Below are 15,089 nucleotides of genomic sequence, written 5' to 3' on the forward strand. Positions count from 1 at the left end.
GTTAACGGCTCAATATCTTTTTGTGTGGTTTTGGAGATGCAAGGATTTTGCCCGACGCAAGTGATGTGCACTGCACTTCCTTATGTTTTGATAAACATTCTTTTTTTTTTAACATACTGTATGTGTATTTGTTCACATCTTTGAAAATGAGTTGTTTATTTCATATGTGGAAAAACGAGCGCTTATAATTCCATAGGACTCTCGCTGTACATTTTCTAAAGGGGCCAGTAGTCAAGGCAGGCCGACAGCAACTTGGTGAACTAAACTGCTTTTTGTTTTAAGCTGTCCTGTGGGGCTGCTATGTATGCCTTTCTGTGCCGGAACAGAGTTTGCTCACTATCGTTACATTTGTGTTGAGCAGGATATTTCTTAGAAATGCAATTGGACAGAAAGGAATTTGAAAGTGGACTGACAGACAGAAAGTAGACAGCAGAGCAAAAAGAATCAAAAACAATAACATCATAACAACAATTATGTTACCACCAGTTTTCGGCGAGGACAGTCCGGGAAGGAAACATCATAATCAGGACAACTACACCCCTAACACTAGACATTATACGACATCAGTCATTGAGCATCACTCAACAAGAACATCTCATGTATTAATCCATCTTACACCCATCTTAATGTATGATCAATGGAGCTTCAACTTCATGACATACTCCAGGGAGTCTTCTTGCCTCAAAAGTCTGTTTTTCCTCACCGAGAGAAATTTGCACTCTCCATCTGGTTACCTTCTCATCCAGGCGATGCGTCGATCAGTGAAACGCACACACACACACACGAGGAACACGTGGCAGTTATAATTAGGACGTCAAAAAATGGAGTCAGAAACTAAATGATCAATCTACTGTATCCGTGTGGTGCATCGTGTCAGTTTTCACACATTCTCCTCTTGCTTGTACAAGAAAGCATTTAGATTGGGACACACACTTACAACACATTTGCAGAAAAGACAGACAGTGTTTTCGTTTTGAATTGTTTTTATTTCAGCGATCCAAATCATCTAAAATGTCTTGATTCTGACAATACTCAAAATGGGTTAATAATGAGTGATAATTCCATGAGGCTTTAAAAAAAAACACACACATATACTACTAATACAAAATAAAATACACATAAATAATTTGGAAAAATGGAAAAACGTCACAAAAATTCAACTGGCAAATAAAGTATTATACTGTCAATGAAATGAGTACCTAAAATAATATGAAAAAATGTAAAAGTCACAAATTCTGAAAAGTGTAACAAAGGTGTCACTATATTATACAGTACATATTAGAAGCGGTCATTGTGTGACATTCACTGTCACTGGGGGGAACTTCTTTGCCAATACTCTCAGGGCCCACAACATTTGGTACACTTACCAAATAATGTATGTATAGTTTTTTTTTGGTTGTTTTTTTTATTGCTTGTATGGTTGTCGTTATAATAACACCTCCTCCAAATGTAGCATTGCTCTAGTATCTTTGTAAAGGTATCTTTTTTTCTGATACCAACTTAACCTACAAGCATTTTTGGGGGGAATTTGGGAAGAAGCCCGAGTACCCGGAGCGGGACCTGCGCTTGCCTGGGTTTTCGCCGGGTACTCCGCTAACATGCAAACTCATGATAGTAATGATAGTAACTTTGCCACAATGGGAAACAACAACAAAAAAACTTCCCTGCACACAAAACACTTTCCCCATTTGATTAACTCGCGTGTAGCGCTTGTCTCGAGAAGGAATACAAATCATTTGACACGCTACCAAAACAATATATTGTTGTCGTTTTGCCAAAGGATTAACAATATTACATTAGCTAAGATAACCACTGGAAGAAGAAAAAACATACTTTATCTGTGCTTTTCAGATTAAACTGAGAAAGGATTTTTACACCAGGCACACATGGGCACAACACATTCACCAGAAATAATTTTTGGAGCTGACAACATCAAACAATTATCTTAAATAAGGCCGTGGATGGGGAATATCTTGCTTCTCCAAACCCATTACGTCATTGTCATTAATGCTCCCTGGTTCACGTTCCTCCACGATGCTGCGCTCTCTATTTTTTTCTGCCTTGTCAATCAATCAAGATCTCAATTGCGGTTGACTTGAACATCCTCTCGATTGACCTCGATTTTCACAGGAAGAGACTCAAATTAAAACGTCGTCCCGAAAAAGAAATCCATGTAATTACAGATACCTTTTAAAAATTGACTTAAGTACACTCACAAAGTATTTCTACTCGATTACTTCCCACCAGTGCTTTTGGGGCTCTCCTTTGTAACACCCCGCTTGTGTGTATTCAGCGGAGGAGCTGCTGAGCGCAACAAGCAACGGTGAGAGCAGGCTGGCAGTGGGCCTAAAGAGTAATCATTGAGACAAATTGATCTCTATCTGTGCAAATTGTCGCTGTCATCTGTCATTGGCAAATGGACCGCGGAGCTATGCGGGCTCCGAAGGAACACATACATGCACGCAGTCATGAGCCAGCGAACACAACTTTGTGAATGGATCCGGAACACACGCGAATCACCTTGCTTATTTTTGCGCACTTGTCTGGATACGGAAAGACCAAACACACACACACACACGTATGTTAACTCTAATTGAGATGTCAACATCAAAGACATAAAACTATGAAACAAGCCTAATTTGAAGGCAAGTATTATAGCTTTTAGATCTGCGTGTGTTATATCTATCTATATGTATGTTATCTGTCATACTACGGCCGCGCACTAATAACTTCCAATGCTTATAAAAGGCTACAATAATTGTGCTTTTACAAAGACAACAGTGCTTCTTTCAACACTTTTTGTTGTTGTGATAGAAGTTTGCCGTGCTTAATATTTTGGTAAACTTGGATAGAATGTCAAAAATATATAATACATAATAAATATGCTTGTTATTAAGTGTTATTTTTGGGGATCCGAAGCCCAATCACCATAAACCGTCCATAAAACAAAATATGACACAATGCATAAAACTGATATTGACACACCCTTATCAAAGCAAGTGTAATTATACTTCTATACTTCTATCTTATGTTTTGATATTTACATGAGGGCCACAGCAAACTGAACATACGTATGATTACAAATGTCATCAGATGGGTTTTAAGGAGAGTTTCCAGCCACACAACTGTAGTTTAGCAACTAATCTGAATTGTAATCATCACCATCATCACCATCATCATCATCATCATCATCATCATCATCATTATTCTAAATGACTTGCACAAATGTCTTTACCTGCGTCTCTCTCTTCCCGTGTGTGCGGAGAAGTCTCCCAGTTGATGATGTCACTCAGTCCCCCTCTTGAAGTTGATTAGGCGGGTTAACCTTTGCTCCCGTGCGGCTCTGCTGAGGTTAATCGGGCCGGGAACTCTGCGGACCCCCGGGGTCAGTGGTCCTCTATCTGCGCACAGATAACGTTAAAGCCCCCCCCCACACACACACACACACACACACACACACACAAAGGTACACTTTTTTTTCCCTCACATTTTTGACTTTGTATGAATTGGTGAATTGAATAGTCATGCTAAATACGATTGATTATGATCCATCAACATGATCAGTTTTCAATTATATTTTGCAATGAACCCGAGCAAGGCACGTGTGAATACATATTTTATTTTTCAATGTATTCAAATAAAATATCTTTGTTTTAAATACTTTTTTTTTTTACGTATTATAATCCCTCAATGTGGACATTTAACAAAATATTCTCTATTCTGATTTTTTCCAAATCAGTTTTGCTCCACTGATTATTATTTCAAATGCATAATTGATGTATTTTTCGATTGGCACTCCTGCCAATCCACGCGTCATGTTCCGTGTGCGCGCGCGCGCGCGCGCTGCTTTGTTCTACAAACACTCGAGCATGGGAAATCATTATGGTGCGTGTAGGTGCGCGCGTACATATGAAGTGCAAGGTGACATACTCGTGTGTCTCGTCTTAATCGATTGTTGTGTGCACACACACACACTTCACGTAGTATAGCAGTGTGCGCGCGCGCGCGCGCGTGCGTGTGTGCCGCCTGAAGGGAGAACTGCTAATCACACACAATAAACTCTTACAACCCGCAAGGAAAATGCGATGAATAAAATACAATAAATGAATTAACATACAATAAATGATTTTTTGATTTTTTTTTAAATACCGCAGTCATTTGAAACGGCTCTAACGCAATTTATGTTGCTCGCGAGACTGATTGATTCTATTATTTATTTTTTTGACCTCACAATTATTTGGAAATCATGTTTAGCATTTTATATAGTTTGCAGCCAATACACATCATTATAATCACGGCTTGTAGTGGTTTCTTTTTTTAGATAATTACATATGATTCATTGGTGACGTTTAATTGCCCCCACCTTATCACGCGTGCTGTTTATTATATTATACTTGATTATATTACAGTAAACCCGTTAAAGGCCTCATTTGTGCTAATCGTGCGTATCTGTGCATGTTTAAATAAGCTATAAGTGGTCAAATATGTCGAGGTATATGGTCATAATTGCTGTCCGTCCATACAGACAGACAGGTGTCCCCCCGCCGCCCCTCTCCCTCCCCCCCACCAGCACCCCCCTCCCTCTCTGCTCACTACAGCCCACACAAAGCAGTTTTTTTTTTTTTTTTTTTTTTTTTTTGCAGCCTGCGCGCTGTATTAAGGAGTGAAAAAGGTGCTGGGGACGTATCTTTACTTCTTCTTCGTGGTTTTAATTCTGGACAAGCCTTTTAAATAGATTTGATGTCATTTCCAAATGACTTTCTTCGGGGCTCCTTGAAAAGTTTTTGCACTCTCATACATGACTGTTTTGCAATAAACGACGTGTTCTTTCTTGGTTTTGTTTTGTTTTCTTTGGGTTTTTTTTTTTAAACCCCTTAAATTATTCTCTTTTGGGGAGAAGAAGCCCGACTGACTCTCACGACAAGACTAAGTTAAAGATTTTAAAGGGGAGAGAAGATGCACCCCGCCACGGACGAGTCAGCAGCGTATGCATTTGGTAGGTGTGCTGCCCTAATAACAACATAATCACTATTAAAAATGAGTTTTCATCCACCATTTGTGTTTTATTAAGCTGAAGGGGAAATGCATGCAAAAATGCAAGCCCGTGTAGGCTATATAGGGAAATCTTGGAGCCGTCTTTTTACTATTATTATTATTTTGTTTTTGTTTTTTTTACATTTAATGCAAACGTTTGTCATCTATTGCTTTTAATACGGCAAAACACGTGCAGTTCTGGTAATAATTTGTCGTCATACAGTGTGCAAAAAATTAGCACTTACCAGATTTGGAGTCCGAAATCGACACTTTAAGAAGCGTTTCTTTTATTTCCAGAGCCTCCACATATGCAGAATCTGCAAATAAAAGCAACAGAAGTCACGCTGACAAGCAGATTCTTGGTTTTACAATTGGAAAAAAAAAATAATAATAAAAAAATAAAAAGCGGCTTTGTAATTCAAGTCGAGTAAATCCAAGTTGGCCAACAGTCTCTGTCGTCGCTGCATGGGCGGGTTGAGTCGCTCCGAGGCAGCGGCGAGCAAAGGACTGAAAGCAGGCAGCGTGTGGCGCGTCAACACTCCCCGAGTTGCACCAAGCGCGCTCCTTGCAATGAGAAAGACACGGCAACGCGGGGCGTGCGTGCATGCGGTATACTTTCATACGCTAGGGGGCAGCCATACACTGTGCGCGGACCATCGTGGATGGAACAGGCAGTCTCACACACACACACACACACGCACAGTACTTTCGTTCAGGTGTCACAGCCTGTGGTCATGAATGAGGTCATAGCCTGGCTTTTAATAATATTTAATTAAAAAAAAAGAAAACTTTATTGACAACAAGAGCAGCAGCTTTTCAGACATCTTTGAACTAAAAGTGTCATCCTATTGACCATACGGTGTTTATAGTTCCCCTAATATATCTATCTATCTAGCTCTAATATATATAGATATATTATATATATCTATATATATATAGGTTTTTTTTGTTATTTACCACCTGCGAAATTGGGGCATGTATTGTACAATACTAATAATAGTGCGAGGCAATATTTTCATGTTTTCATATAGGAGGCGTGAGGCGGATAGAGCTGAAGTGTGTGCGCGAATGGAATATTCGAGAGCACTTTTCTTTTCCATCCATCCTTCCTTTGCACTTTCTGTACCGCTTTTCCTGTTCAGGGTCGCGGGGAGCTGGAATCTATCTCCGCTTAGTCGAGCGAAAGGCAGACGATACATCCTGGACGGGTCACCAGTCAATCACAGGGCACATATAGTCAGAAAACCATTCTCTTTATGTATTTATTTTTTAGTATTATGAATATTTTAGATATTACATTTTTTTTGTAGTTTTTTTTTATGTGTGTATTTGATGTACTTTTTGGTTCCCAATTGTGTAGCCTTGTATGTGTGAATGGGATATTAGAGAAATTCCACTTATATTATTGAATATGTTTGAATGATTTATATATTGATATTTTTGCTGTATGCATTTCTATTTACTTTGTTTCTTGTGCACAAAATTGTGAGGTATGTGTGAATGGGATATTAGAGATAATCCACATATAATTTATTCTATTTTAATTTTAGTTTGTCTTTCATCATGTATACAATGGTGTAGTTTGTGTGTCAATGGGATGTTAGAGAGGAGTAAAACTACTTTTTTACTTTTATATCAATTTTTAATTATTGTATTATTATTATTATTATTATTTCAAGCATTGTCTGTTTTACTTCTTATTTGATTTACTTTTTTGTTTGTTCCCCTTTAATAATGCTCATTTTGGTTGTTTCAAAAAATGAAAATGAAGGCCAAGAATTGCCTGATTTGTGTTTAATCTTGATACCCAAGACAGTGTGAGACATATTTTTCCTGTACGGTATGGCTGAGTAGAAACCCCCCCCCCCCGCCCCCCCCCCCACCTCGTCGCCCCTGTCTTCCTGGAAACACGCCTCGTTTTAGGACCCGGCGGCCCCGGCTCGACCTCGGCCGCGTCTTGGCTCGGCACCAAGTGGCACAGCCGCGACTCGGCAGCCAATGGGGAGCGAGGGGGGCGGAGCTACACACACTCCGCCTGCCTTATATGGCAGCGCGTCGCCATGGCAACGTGTGCTAAGTTGCAGCAGTCGTGTCAAAGTTCACTATATAGAGAAGCTCGGCGAGCTGATCAGAGAGAAAGCATTCTGCCAGCCGTGCGCCTCTTAAGCCCAAAACCTCCCCGACCGCCTTTTCAACATATTTCCACACTTTGATTCGCCTTTTTTTTTTTTTTTTTTGGGAAACCACATTCCAATCAGATTTTCATCGCACGGAAGAGGAAAAAGAAGCCGCGAGGAGGATTGTAAGAGGCGGAGATCTCCATATTTGCTGGCTCGAGAAGAGGATTTTCCCTTTTTAGCGGAGAGAATTCTTGAAGAGTCGCACGCGGAGCTCGTTGGTCCACATTATACCGCGGGTCTTCTCCATCCTCGCCCCCCCTTTCCTACCCTCCTTCCTCCTCCTTCCTCCTCCTCCTCCTCCCTCCTCCTCTTCCTCCCAGCTCCAAAAAGCCAAGCCGGTCCATGCTGCTTGCTCGCTCTCGTCCCGGCACTCGGCCCACCTTCCCCGACCGCGGGGGTGCTGGATGGCCGGCAGTAGGAGCCCCCTTGACTCGGCCTCGCTGGTGAGAAGCAGCCTCCTCCTCCTCCTCCTCCTCCTCCTCCTCGTCGTCGTCGTCGTCGTCGTCTTCTTCCTCCGCCTCGTCGTCGTCGAGTCGCCTCATTCCCGGAGCGGAGCGTCGAGCGCGGCGCCTCGGCTGTGGTGACATTTACCCCCCCCCCCCCCCATCCCCGCCCCCCGTCGGCGCGTGGAACGACAGCCCCCTCACAAAGGTCACAAAAGAGACAAAACGGCCGAGCAAAAAGTTTCCCCCCCGTTGACTGAGAGGCAGATATGGCAATGGTAGTGTGGAGAGGCTCCCAGGACGACGTGGCGGACACCCAGGGCGCCCTCTCCTCGCAGACCCAAGGCGGGCTGGCGCTGGGCAACGCGCAGCCGGGCCAGCTGGGTCTGACGGCCGCGCAGGTCGCGCCGCCGGCCCCGCAGACCCCCGCGCAGGGCGGCCCCAACGGCGGGCAGTCGGCGCCCGGCGGCGGCCAGCAGCAGGCGGACAAGCAGCCGCAGCACATCGAGTGCGTGGTGTGCGGGGACAAGTCGAGCGGCAAGCACTACGGCCAGTTCACCTGCGAGGGCTGCAAGAGCTTCTTCAAGCGCAGCGTGCGGCGGAACCTGACGTACACGTGCCGGGCCAACCGGAACTGCCCCATCGACCAGCACCACCGCAACCAGTGCCAGTACTGCCGCCTCAAAAAATGCCTCAAGGTCGGCATGAGACGGGAAGGTATTGGGACTTTTTGTTTACCTCCTATTTTTGCTTTGTCTTCCACTCAGTCCGCGCGCGCGCACACGCGCGCGCGCGTGTGTGTGTGTGTGTGAGATGCAGCGGGTGCTCCCTCGCGAGGTGGCCGGCCGAAGCGTGCCTCTGTGCCGCCTTGTGCCGGCGCTCGAGTCGGGGGGAGCTCCGCCGGATTTTCTTCTTATTATTATTATTATTATTTTTTGTTGTTGTTGTTGTTGTTGTTGTTGTTGTCGTTGTAAATATTCTCACCTAAAACGAGCAAATTCTAACGACGAGTATCGAATACGCGCGGATATGCCGATCCAAATGTTGACGTTAAAGGCTCGATTGTGGCGCGTCCGCTCGAGGTCTTTTGTTGAGCGAGTGTGCGTAGACTATTCTTGCAAACGACCCACTCGAGTGGGCCCAGCGTTCCTCGCGCAGCCTTCTCGCGTGTTATTGCTGCCATTTTGCAATCGGCTCAGGTCGCGTTCGCCGCTCGCCGGTGCTTGACGTGCAGAATTCAGGCTTCAATATCTGTAGTCTCTCTTTTTACTGCAGCCGTGCAAAGGGGACGGGTGCCGCCCACGCAGCCGCACCACGGCCAGTTCGCGCTGACCAACGGGGACCCGCTGCACTGCCACTCGTACCTCTCGGGATATATCTCGCTGCTGCTGCGCGCGGAGCCCTACCCGACGTCCCGCTACGGCAGCCAGTGCATGCAGCCCAACAACATCATGGGCATCGAGAACATTTGCGAACTGGCGGCGCGCATGCTCTTCAGCGCCGTGGAGTGGGCCCGGAATATCCCCTTCTTCCCGGACCTGCAGATCACCGACCAGGTGGCCCTGCTGCGGCTGACGTGGAGCGAGCTGTTCGTGCTCAACGCGGCGCAGTGCTCCATGCCGCTGCACGTGGCCCCGCTGCTGGCGGCGGCCGGCCTGCACGCCTCGCCCATGTCGGCGGACCGCGTGGTGGCCTTCATGGACCACATTCGGATCTTCCAGGAGCAGGTGGAGAAGCTCAAGGCGCTGCACGTCGACTCGGCCGAGTACAGCTGCCTCAAGGCCATCGTGCTCTTCACCACAGGTGAGAACGTCAAACCCTGCGTCGCCCTCGCGGTCACGCGAGAGTAGCAGACGTAAACGGCACAATAATAGCACGTTTCTTGCTGTGCTGCTCCGCCATTTGTCACGCCGCGTCTCGTTTGGGGCCGCTGACAGATATAAATGATGATGTGTGTGGGGTGGGAGTGGGGGGGCCCAGACAGACTGTGTGTGTGTGTGTGTGTGTGTGCGAGGGGGGGGGGTACCCAAATGATAGCGACAGAGAAAGACAAGTGTAATATTGCATAGTGTGCGCGCGCGCGTGTGTGTTGGAGTCAAGTTTGAATGCTAATATTCACGCTGCATCTAAGCTGTATAACGAATGGAGAACAATATATGCATCTGTATGCTGGGGCTGTCATGTAGTTATTTAATAATAATAACAAAACACATGTAATCATAACGAGGTCATTTGTTCTCGCTTCTATTGTATTACAGAAAAAAAAGGTGAAAAAATGTGTTGCACGTTTAAAAATACGTTCTATTTTCATATAGATTAAATACACTGTATAGAAATCATACGTAACAATACATGGGCTTCAAAAAAAAAGGCAAACTTTAAAAGGAAATGGGCCATAAATTGATGACGCAGTAAAGTACTTATGTAGTTAAAATATAAAATCTATATGAATAATTGTGCATTTAACAATATCTCGATGGGCTCTCTGCTAAGTGTATCGCTCAAAACACAACAATAATCCAAAGTAACGAGGGAATGCATTTGTTGTACAGTAAAAAAATAATAATAAAAAAAACTAGATATCATTTCAATGTAGATAAAGATCTAAAGTATATACAGTGATATATGAGTGCACTCTCATGAGTTAAATCCCACGAAAATAACATATTAAAAGTAACTAGGTAATGAATTTGTTGCGCAACTCTTGACACGATTTTAATATAACATGGATCTAAATGGTAGACAACAACATATGTATGGACTCTCATTTGTAATCAACACAACACGCAAGTAAGAGTAACGAGGTTATCCATGTATTGCCCAATCCAAAATGATCTATGGGTACTGTCCGTCCAGTTGGGTTGCGGGTGAGCTGGAACTTCTGCATATACACGATACAACATTCATTCATATAGATAACATGATGTAAAAGCTCTCATTGGGGACTATACTGCTAGAAGAAATCACAAATTCAAAATGCATTTGTTGCATCGATATTACTTTTATACGCTGCGATTGGACAAGCACGAAAGCAAGACAAGAGGATGTACAATTGTAATAAACTTTTTTTTTTTAAAAAGAAAATGACACATTTCTTGCCATGAATCCACACTCTCCCCCCCCCCATCCAAAACGAGTTAATTGTGAACGACAAACTGATGATACAGTTACTGAGTGATGATGGGCTCGATGGGGAGGGGTGGGGGGTTCTCCCCTGAGGTCAGACCACCATAAATACCCCCCCCCCCCACACCCCGTCTTATTTTTGCACCTTGCTCTCCACTGTGGCCAACAGCATACATGCACAAAAGCTATAATAAAAACATATCCATGCATATTGCATTGAAAATTGAGTTGTGATTTTTGTTGTTGTTGTTTTTTGTCCTCCCCCCCCCCCGCCCCCCTCCACACCCACCTCCCCACCCAAGACGCGTGCGGCCTGTCGGACGTGGCCCACGTCGAAAGCCTGCAGGAGAAGTCCCAGTGCGCCCTGGAGGAGTACGTGCGCAGCCAGTACCCCAACCAGCCCACCCGCTTCGGCAAGCTGCTGCTGCGCCTGCCCTCGCTGCGCACCGTGTCCTCGTCGGTCATTGAACAGTTGTTTTTCGTCCGCCTGGTAGGTAAGACCCCCATCGAAACGCTCATCAGGGACATGTTGCTGTCGGGGAGCAGCTTTAACTGGCCTTACATGTCCATTCAGTAAAGAAGACGCAAGATGAGGGGAGAGCATGGTGGTGTGTGTGTGTGTGTGTGTGTGTGTGTGTTGTGAGGGAGGGGCTGCTGGCTGGAGATGACTATTCAATGATTTTAGCTGCTTCCTTTTTTTTTTTTTTTTTGCTCTGAAGGAATATTGGAAGGACAAAAAAAAAAACCTGTGAATTATTCCCTCCCTCCTTCCATCCCCCCCCCAAAAAAGGACACGAATCCACTGACTGACTGAACTGAAAAGTGTTTTTGTAATGAAAGCAACAACAAAAAAGAGGAAAAAAATGGGATTTTGTTGAGGAAATTTGAAGTATTAAGTGCATTTTTTTTCCCTCAAAAAAAAGGAAAGGAATTTTGTTTTGATTCACTTGTGTCCTGTGTCCAAATGTATAGCTGTGCGTGTGCGTGTGTGTGTGCGTGTGTGTGTGTGTGTTTTGTACTTTCCTCATTTATTATTTTTTTTCTCTCTCTCTGGTTCCAAACCGGCTTAATATGTGACTGCGTCGTACACAGGTGGTTGTGTTATTTTCCATTCATTTGGAAAATAACGTGTACAAACAAAAGAAACAAAACAAAAAAAAAAAGAGAGGAATTAAAACCACAGCAATAGGAGTTGTTCTAGACTTTTGTCATCTGTAGAAGCTTCATGCTTGCAAGCGCACTTATGTTCCCAATAGTGATATTAATGAGCCACAAAGAAGATTGTGTATTATTTGCCCTTGTTGAACAATTGGCAGCCTTAATGTCATTTAGTTTATAATGTTAGATGAGTTATGGTTCCCGGGGGGAGGTCATCCGAGTTTAAAAGCCAAGCCGATGTGGTGTTTAATAGCAGTATTAAATGACTAAAGAATCAAACAAACCCTCCCCGTTTCTCAGAATGAAGTGCCTGACAAGCATGACGCGATTTCTCGACAACAACGTGGTGGTGCTGGAGGGGGGAGAGGGCTGGTGGTCAGCCCCCCCCCCCCCCCCCCCTCGATGTGGGCCCTTAAGATGAGTGAATCGGCCGTGCAAGCATGCCGATGTGAGGCAGTATTGTTGTAAATATAGGTCAACTTGTTTCTTTTCTACCAGCTCTGCGTGGCCGAGAGCAAATCTGTGGTTTCCAGTTTTTTTCGCTCGTCTTTCCAACGGAGTCTCGGACTCAGCTCGGCTCAGTAGCACTGACGAGTTCTGTACATACATATTATTATTATTATTATTATTATTATTACAACCACATTTTCTTTTGTTTTGTTCTTTTTTTGTTTTTTTTTTTGTTTTTTTTTTTTAGGGGGGGGGGGGTTTCATGTATATTTAGACTGTGAATGCATGGCCACAGGTCGCTAACCTATTTTACCCTATTTGCTATATAAATGTAAATGTTCTTTCTTTTTATTAAGGGGTTGGGGGGAATTGAGGGAGGGAGGGGGGGGGGGGCTGTATAGATATAATCTGTGCGTTCACTACACACGAGCCCTTGTATTTAATGACACACGCACACATACACGCACACACTTTAAGAAGACATAAAGTGAAAGTTCATCATCACATGAGGACTTGAAAACAGGGTGAGCAGGTTTTTAGGGGGTGCTTTGACGTGCGTGTGTGCGTGTGCGTGTGCGCGAGAGAGAGTTTATCCAACCATTAAGAGGTCACAATTACACTAAACAAAAAAAAAAAAAAAAACGGGATCTCTCTCACACACACACAGACACACACACACACACACACACACACACACACGTGGACCAGAGAATGATACATGATTGTAATTATGAACCCACTTTTTTATATAAATATATTGAAAAAAATATATGACTGCAGGGTATTGATAACGGATAGATACTTTTTTTTTTTTTAAATGATGATCATGATCATGATCATGATGAATTTCATTACAAGTGATACCTGTGTGTGTGCGTGTGTGTGCGCGCGCGCACGCGTGTGTGTGTGCGTGAGCGTGAGTGTGCGTGAAAGTTTCTAATAGTTGAACACGAGTCTCGTTCGTTTGTTTGTTTGTTTGTTTGTTTGTTTTGTGTTAGCTTATTGTACAACGAGCATTCTGCTGTAAATTTGTTCTTGGTATTAAATTATAATTTATGAATTTGACATCTTTTCATGGCTTCTTTTCCTCGTGACGGGTGGACGAGTCAATGGATAGTGTGTGGGGGATTCCCCCCCCCCCCCCTCACAACACATTCAATCCCAAATTTCGAGTGACGTGAAACAAATTGTTGCATCCATACTTTCTTGAAATGAACTTTTGTGAGGAATTATTATTATTATTATTATAAGCCGTGCTGTATTAGATTTGGAATGACGAAGAGGGGCCAACTTTTACTTTTGCTGCTGCGGCTGCTGTGTTGCGCATGCGTGCTTGCTTTACCGATGATGATGATGTGGATGATGATGATGATGATGATGACGATGCCGATGATGATGATGATGATGATGGTGATGGTGGTGGGCGTCATATCTGAGGTCTAAAAATCGTAATATTTAGCACGAGACCCTTGGAACGAAATGACCTTTTGGGATCAGTCACAGCCGTCATCGGTCATGTCAGCTTTACGATGCACTTTATTATTATTATTATTATCATCATTATTTTTTTGTGTGACTACTATTCCTCTAATAATGAGAAGAAAAGCAGAAAGACCGAAGAAGCGTAATTCGCTCCCATGACGTCACTTTTATGTACGACCCAGCGCGTGAACGGCATGAGTGACGTTGTAACACCTTGCTTCATTTGCAAAATATTTTGTTATTTTTTTTTATTGGTAATTATTGCTATTACACTGGGGGTCCTTAATTTGATCATGTACATCGGTTGTACATGATTAAAATGTGGTGAGCGGAAGTAACCCTTTTGCTAATTAGTGTCCGCTGAACATTATTGTCCCAAAATTCTATTTACCATCCCGAAAAGTCCACATTTTTATCCCCCCCAAATTTCCTCTCAATTATATTTGACAATTGTGCAAGTGTTTTATTTAATGTGAGTTAATGATGTGTGTGTTACTGTAACGTGGACGCACGCACGCACGCACGCACACAGAGGCCATAAACGTGAGAAAACATCGCCATCTACCTGCAGCGCTCGAAAGTGCACACACCTCGTGGGCTTCACGACACGCGCGCGCACGAACGCACACACTTCAGGGTCAGCCACTTTTTGGGAGTGTGTGTGTGTGTGTGTGTGTGCGTGTGTGCGTGCTCGTGAAGAGGCTGAGCTGCAAACTTTCTTGACGCTTCTGCTTCCCTGCAACACACTCGGGCCACTTCATTAGGTACAGCCGAATAGCCAACACACCCCACGCGTCACATAAATGCATTTTTGTTTTTATTTTTTTTGATTGTATTGTAATATTTGAGAGATTGACGCAGCGGGGCCAAAATCTTCGGAACCGCTGTTTATGATGATAAAACACGCACTGCAATATTAAAACCCTTTGTTCAGTGAAAGAAAAGAAAAATAAAATATCCTAACGGAGCATCGTTTTATTTGTTGACACATTGGGCAGGTGTTCCTATTAATGTGGCTAATTATGGTTAGTGTATTAAATCAACTTTATGTAGATTTCGACGAACAGGTTGCAACTATTTCTCAGTTTTAGGCGTTGCTCGTTGGGGGGGGGGGGGGGGGGGGGGGCGGGGGGGGGGGGGATAACGACATAGTCGAACAAATGACGCATAATGTGGACTGCAGTGTGAATTTGGAAGATGGAGGAAATCATCTTCA

General features: G+C 43.9%; 1 protein-coding gene and 1 long non-coding RNA gene across 4 annotated transcripts; one reads left to right on the forward strand and one right to left on the reverse strand.

Annotated features, from left to right (window-relative positions):
* Positions 1-971: 971 nt before the first annotated feature.
* On the reverse strand, positions 972-5,781 carry LOC133478269 (uncharacterized). Of its 2 annotated transcripts, XR_009788640.1 has the most exons (4): positions 5,280-5,781; positions 3,236-3,401; positions 2,217-2,346; positions 972-2,116 (listed from the first exon to the last, which is right to left on the reverse strand). It is a non-coding gene; the product is annotated as an uncharacterized LOC133478269 (long non-coding RNA). The 2 variants fall into 2 exon arrangements; XR_009788639.1 differs by lacking the exon at positions 5,280-5,781 and having other exon boundaries at positions 3,236-4,551.
* Positions 5,782-7,123: 1,342 nt separating this feature from the next.
* Positions 7,124-13,456, forward strand: nr2f2 (nuclear receptor subfamily 2, group F, member 2). 2 transcript variants are annotated; one of them, XM_061774127.1, is made up of 3 exons: positions 7,124-8,374; positions 8,915-9,460; positions 11,086-13,456. In XM_061774127.1, exons 1-3 carry the CDS (start codon positions 7,927-7,929, stop codon positions 11,358-11,360), a joined length of 1,269 nt encoding a protein of 422 aa, XP_061630111.1. In that variant the 5' UTR covers positions 7,124-7,926; the 3' UTR covers positions 11,361-13,456. The 2 variants fall into 2 exon arrangements, with proteins under 2 accessions (XP_061630111.1, XP_061630112.1); XM_061774128.1 differs by having other exon boundaries at positions 8,933-9,460.
* The last annotated feature ends 1,633 nt before the right edge of the window (positions 13,457-15,089 follow it).

The sequence above is a fragment of the Phyllopteryx taeniolatus genome, chromosome 5 (assembly GCF_024500385.1).
Source record: "Phyllopteryx taeniolatus isolate TA_2022b chromosome 5, UOR_Ptae_1.2, whole genome shotgun sequence".
NCBI lineage: Eukaryota > Metazoa > Chordata > Actinopteri > Syngnathiformes > Syngnathidae > Phyllopteryx > Phyllopteryx taeniolatus.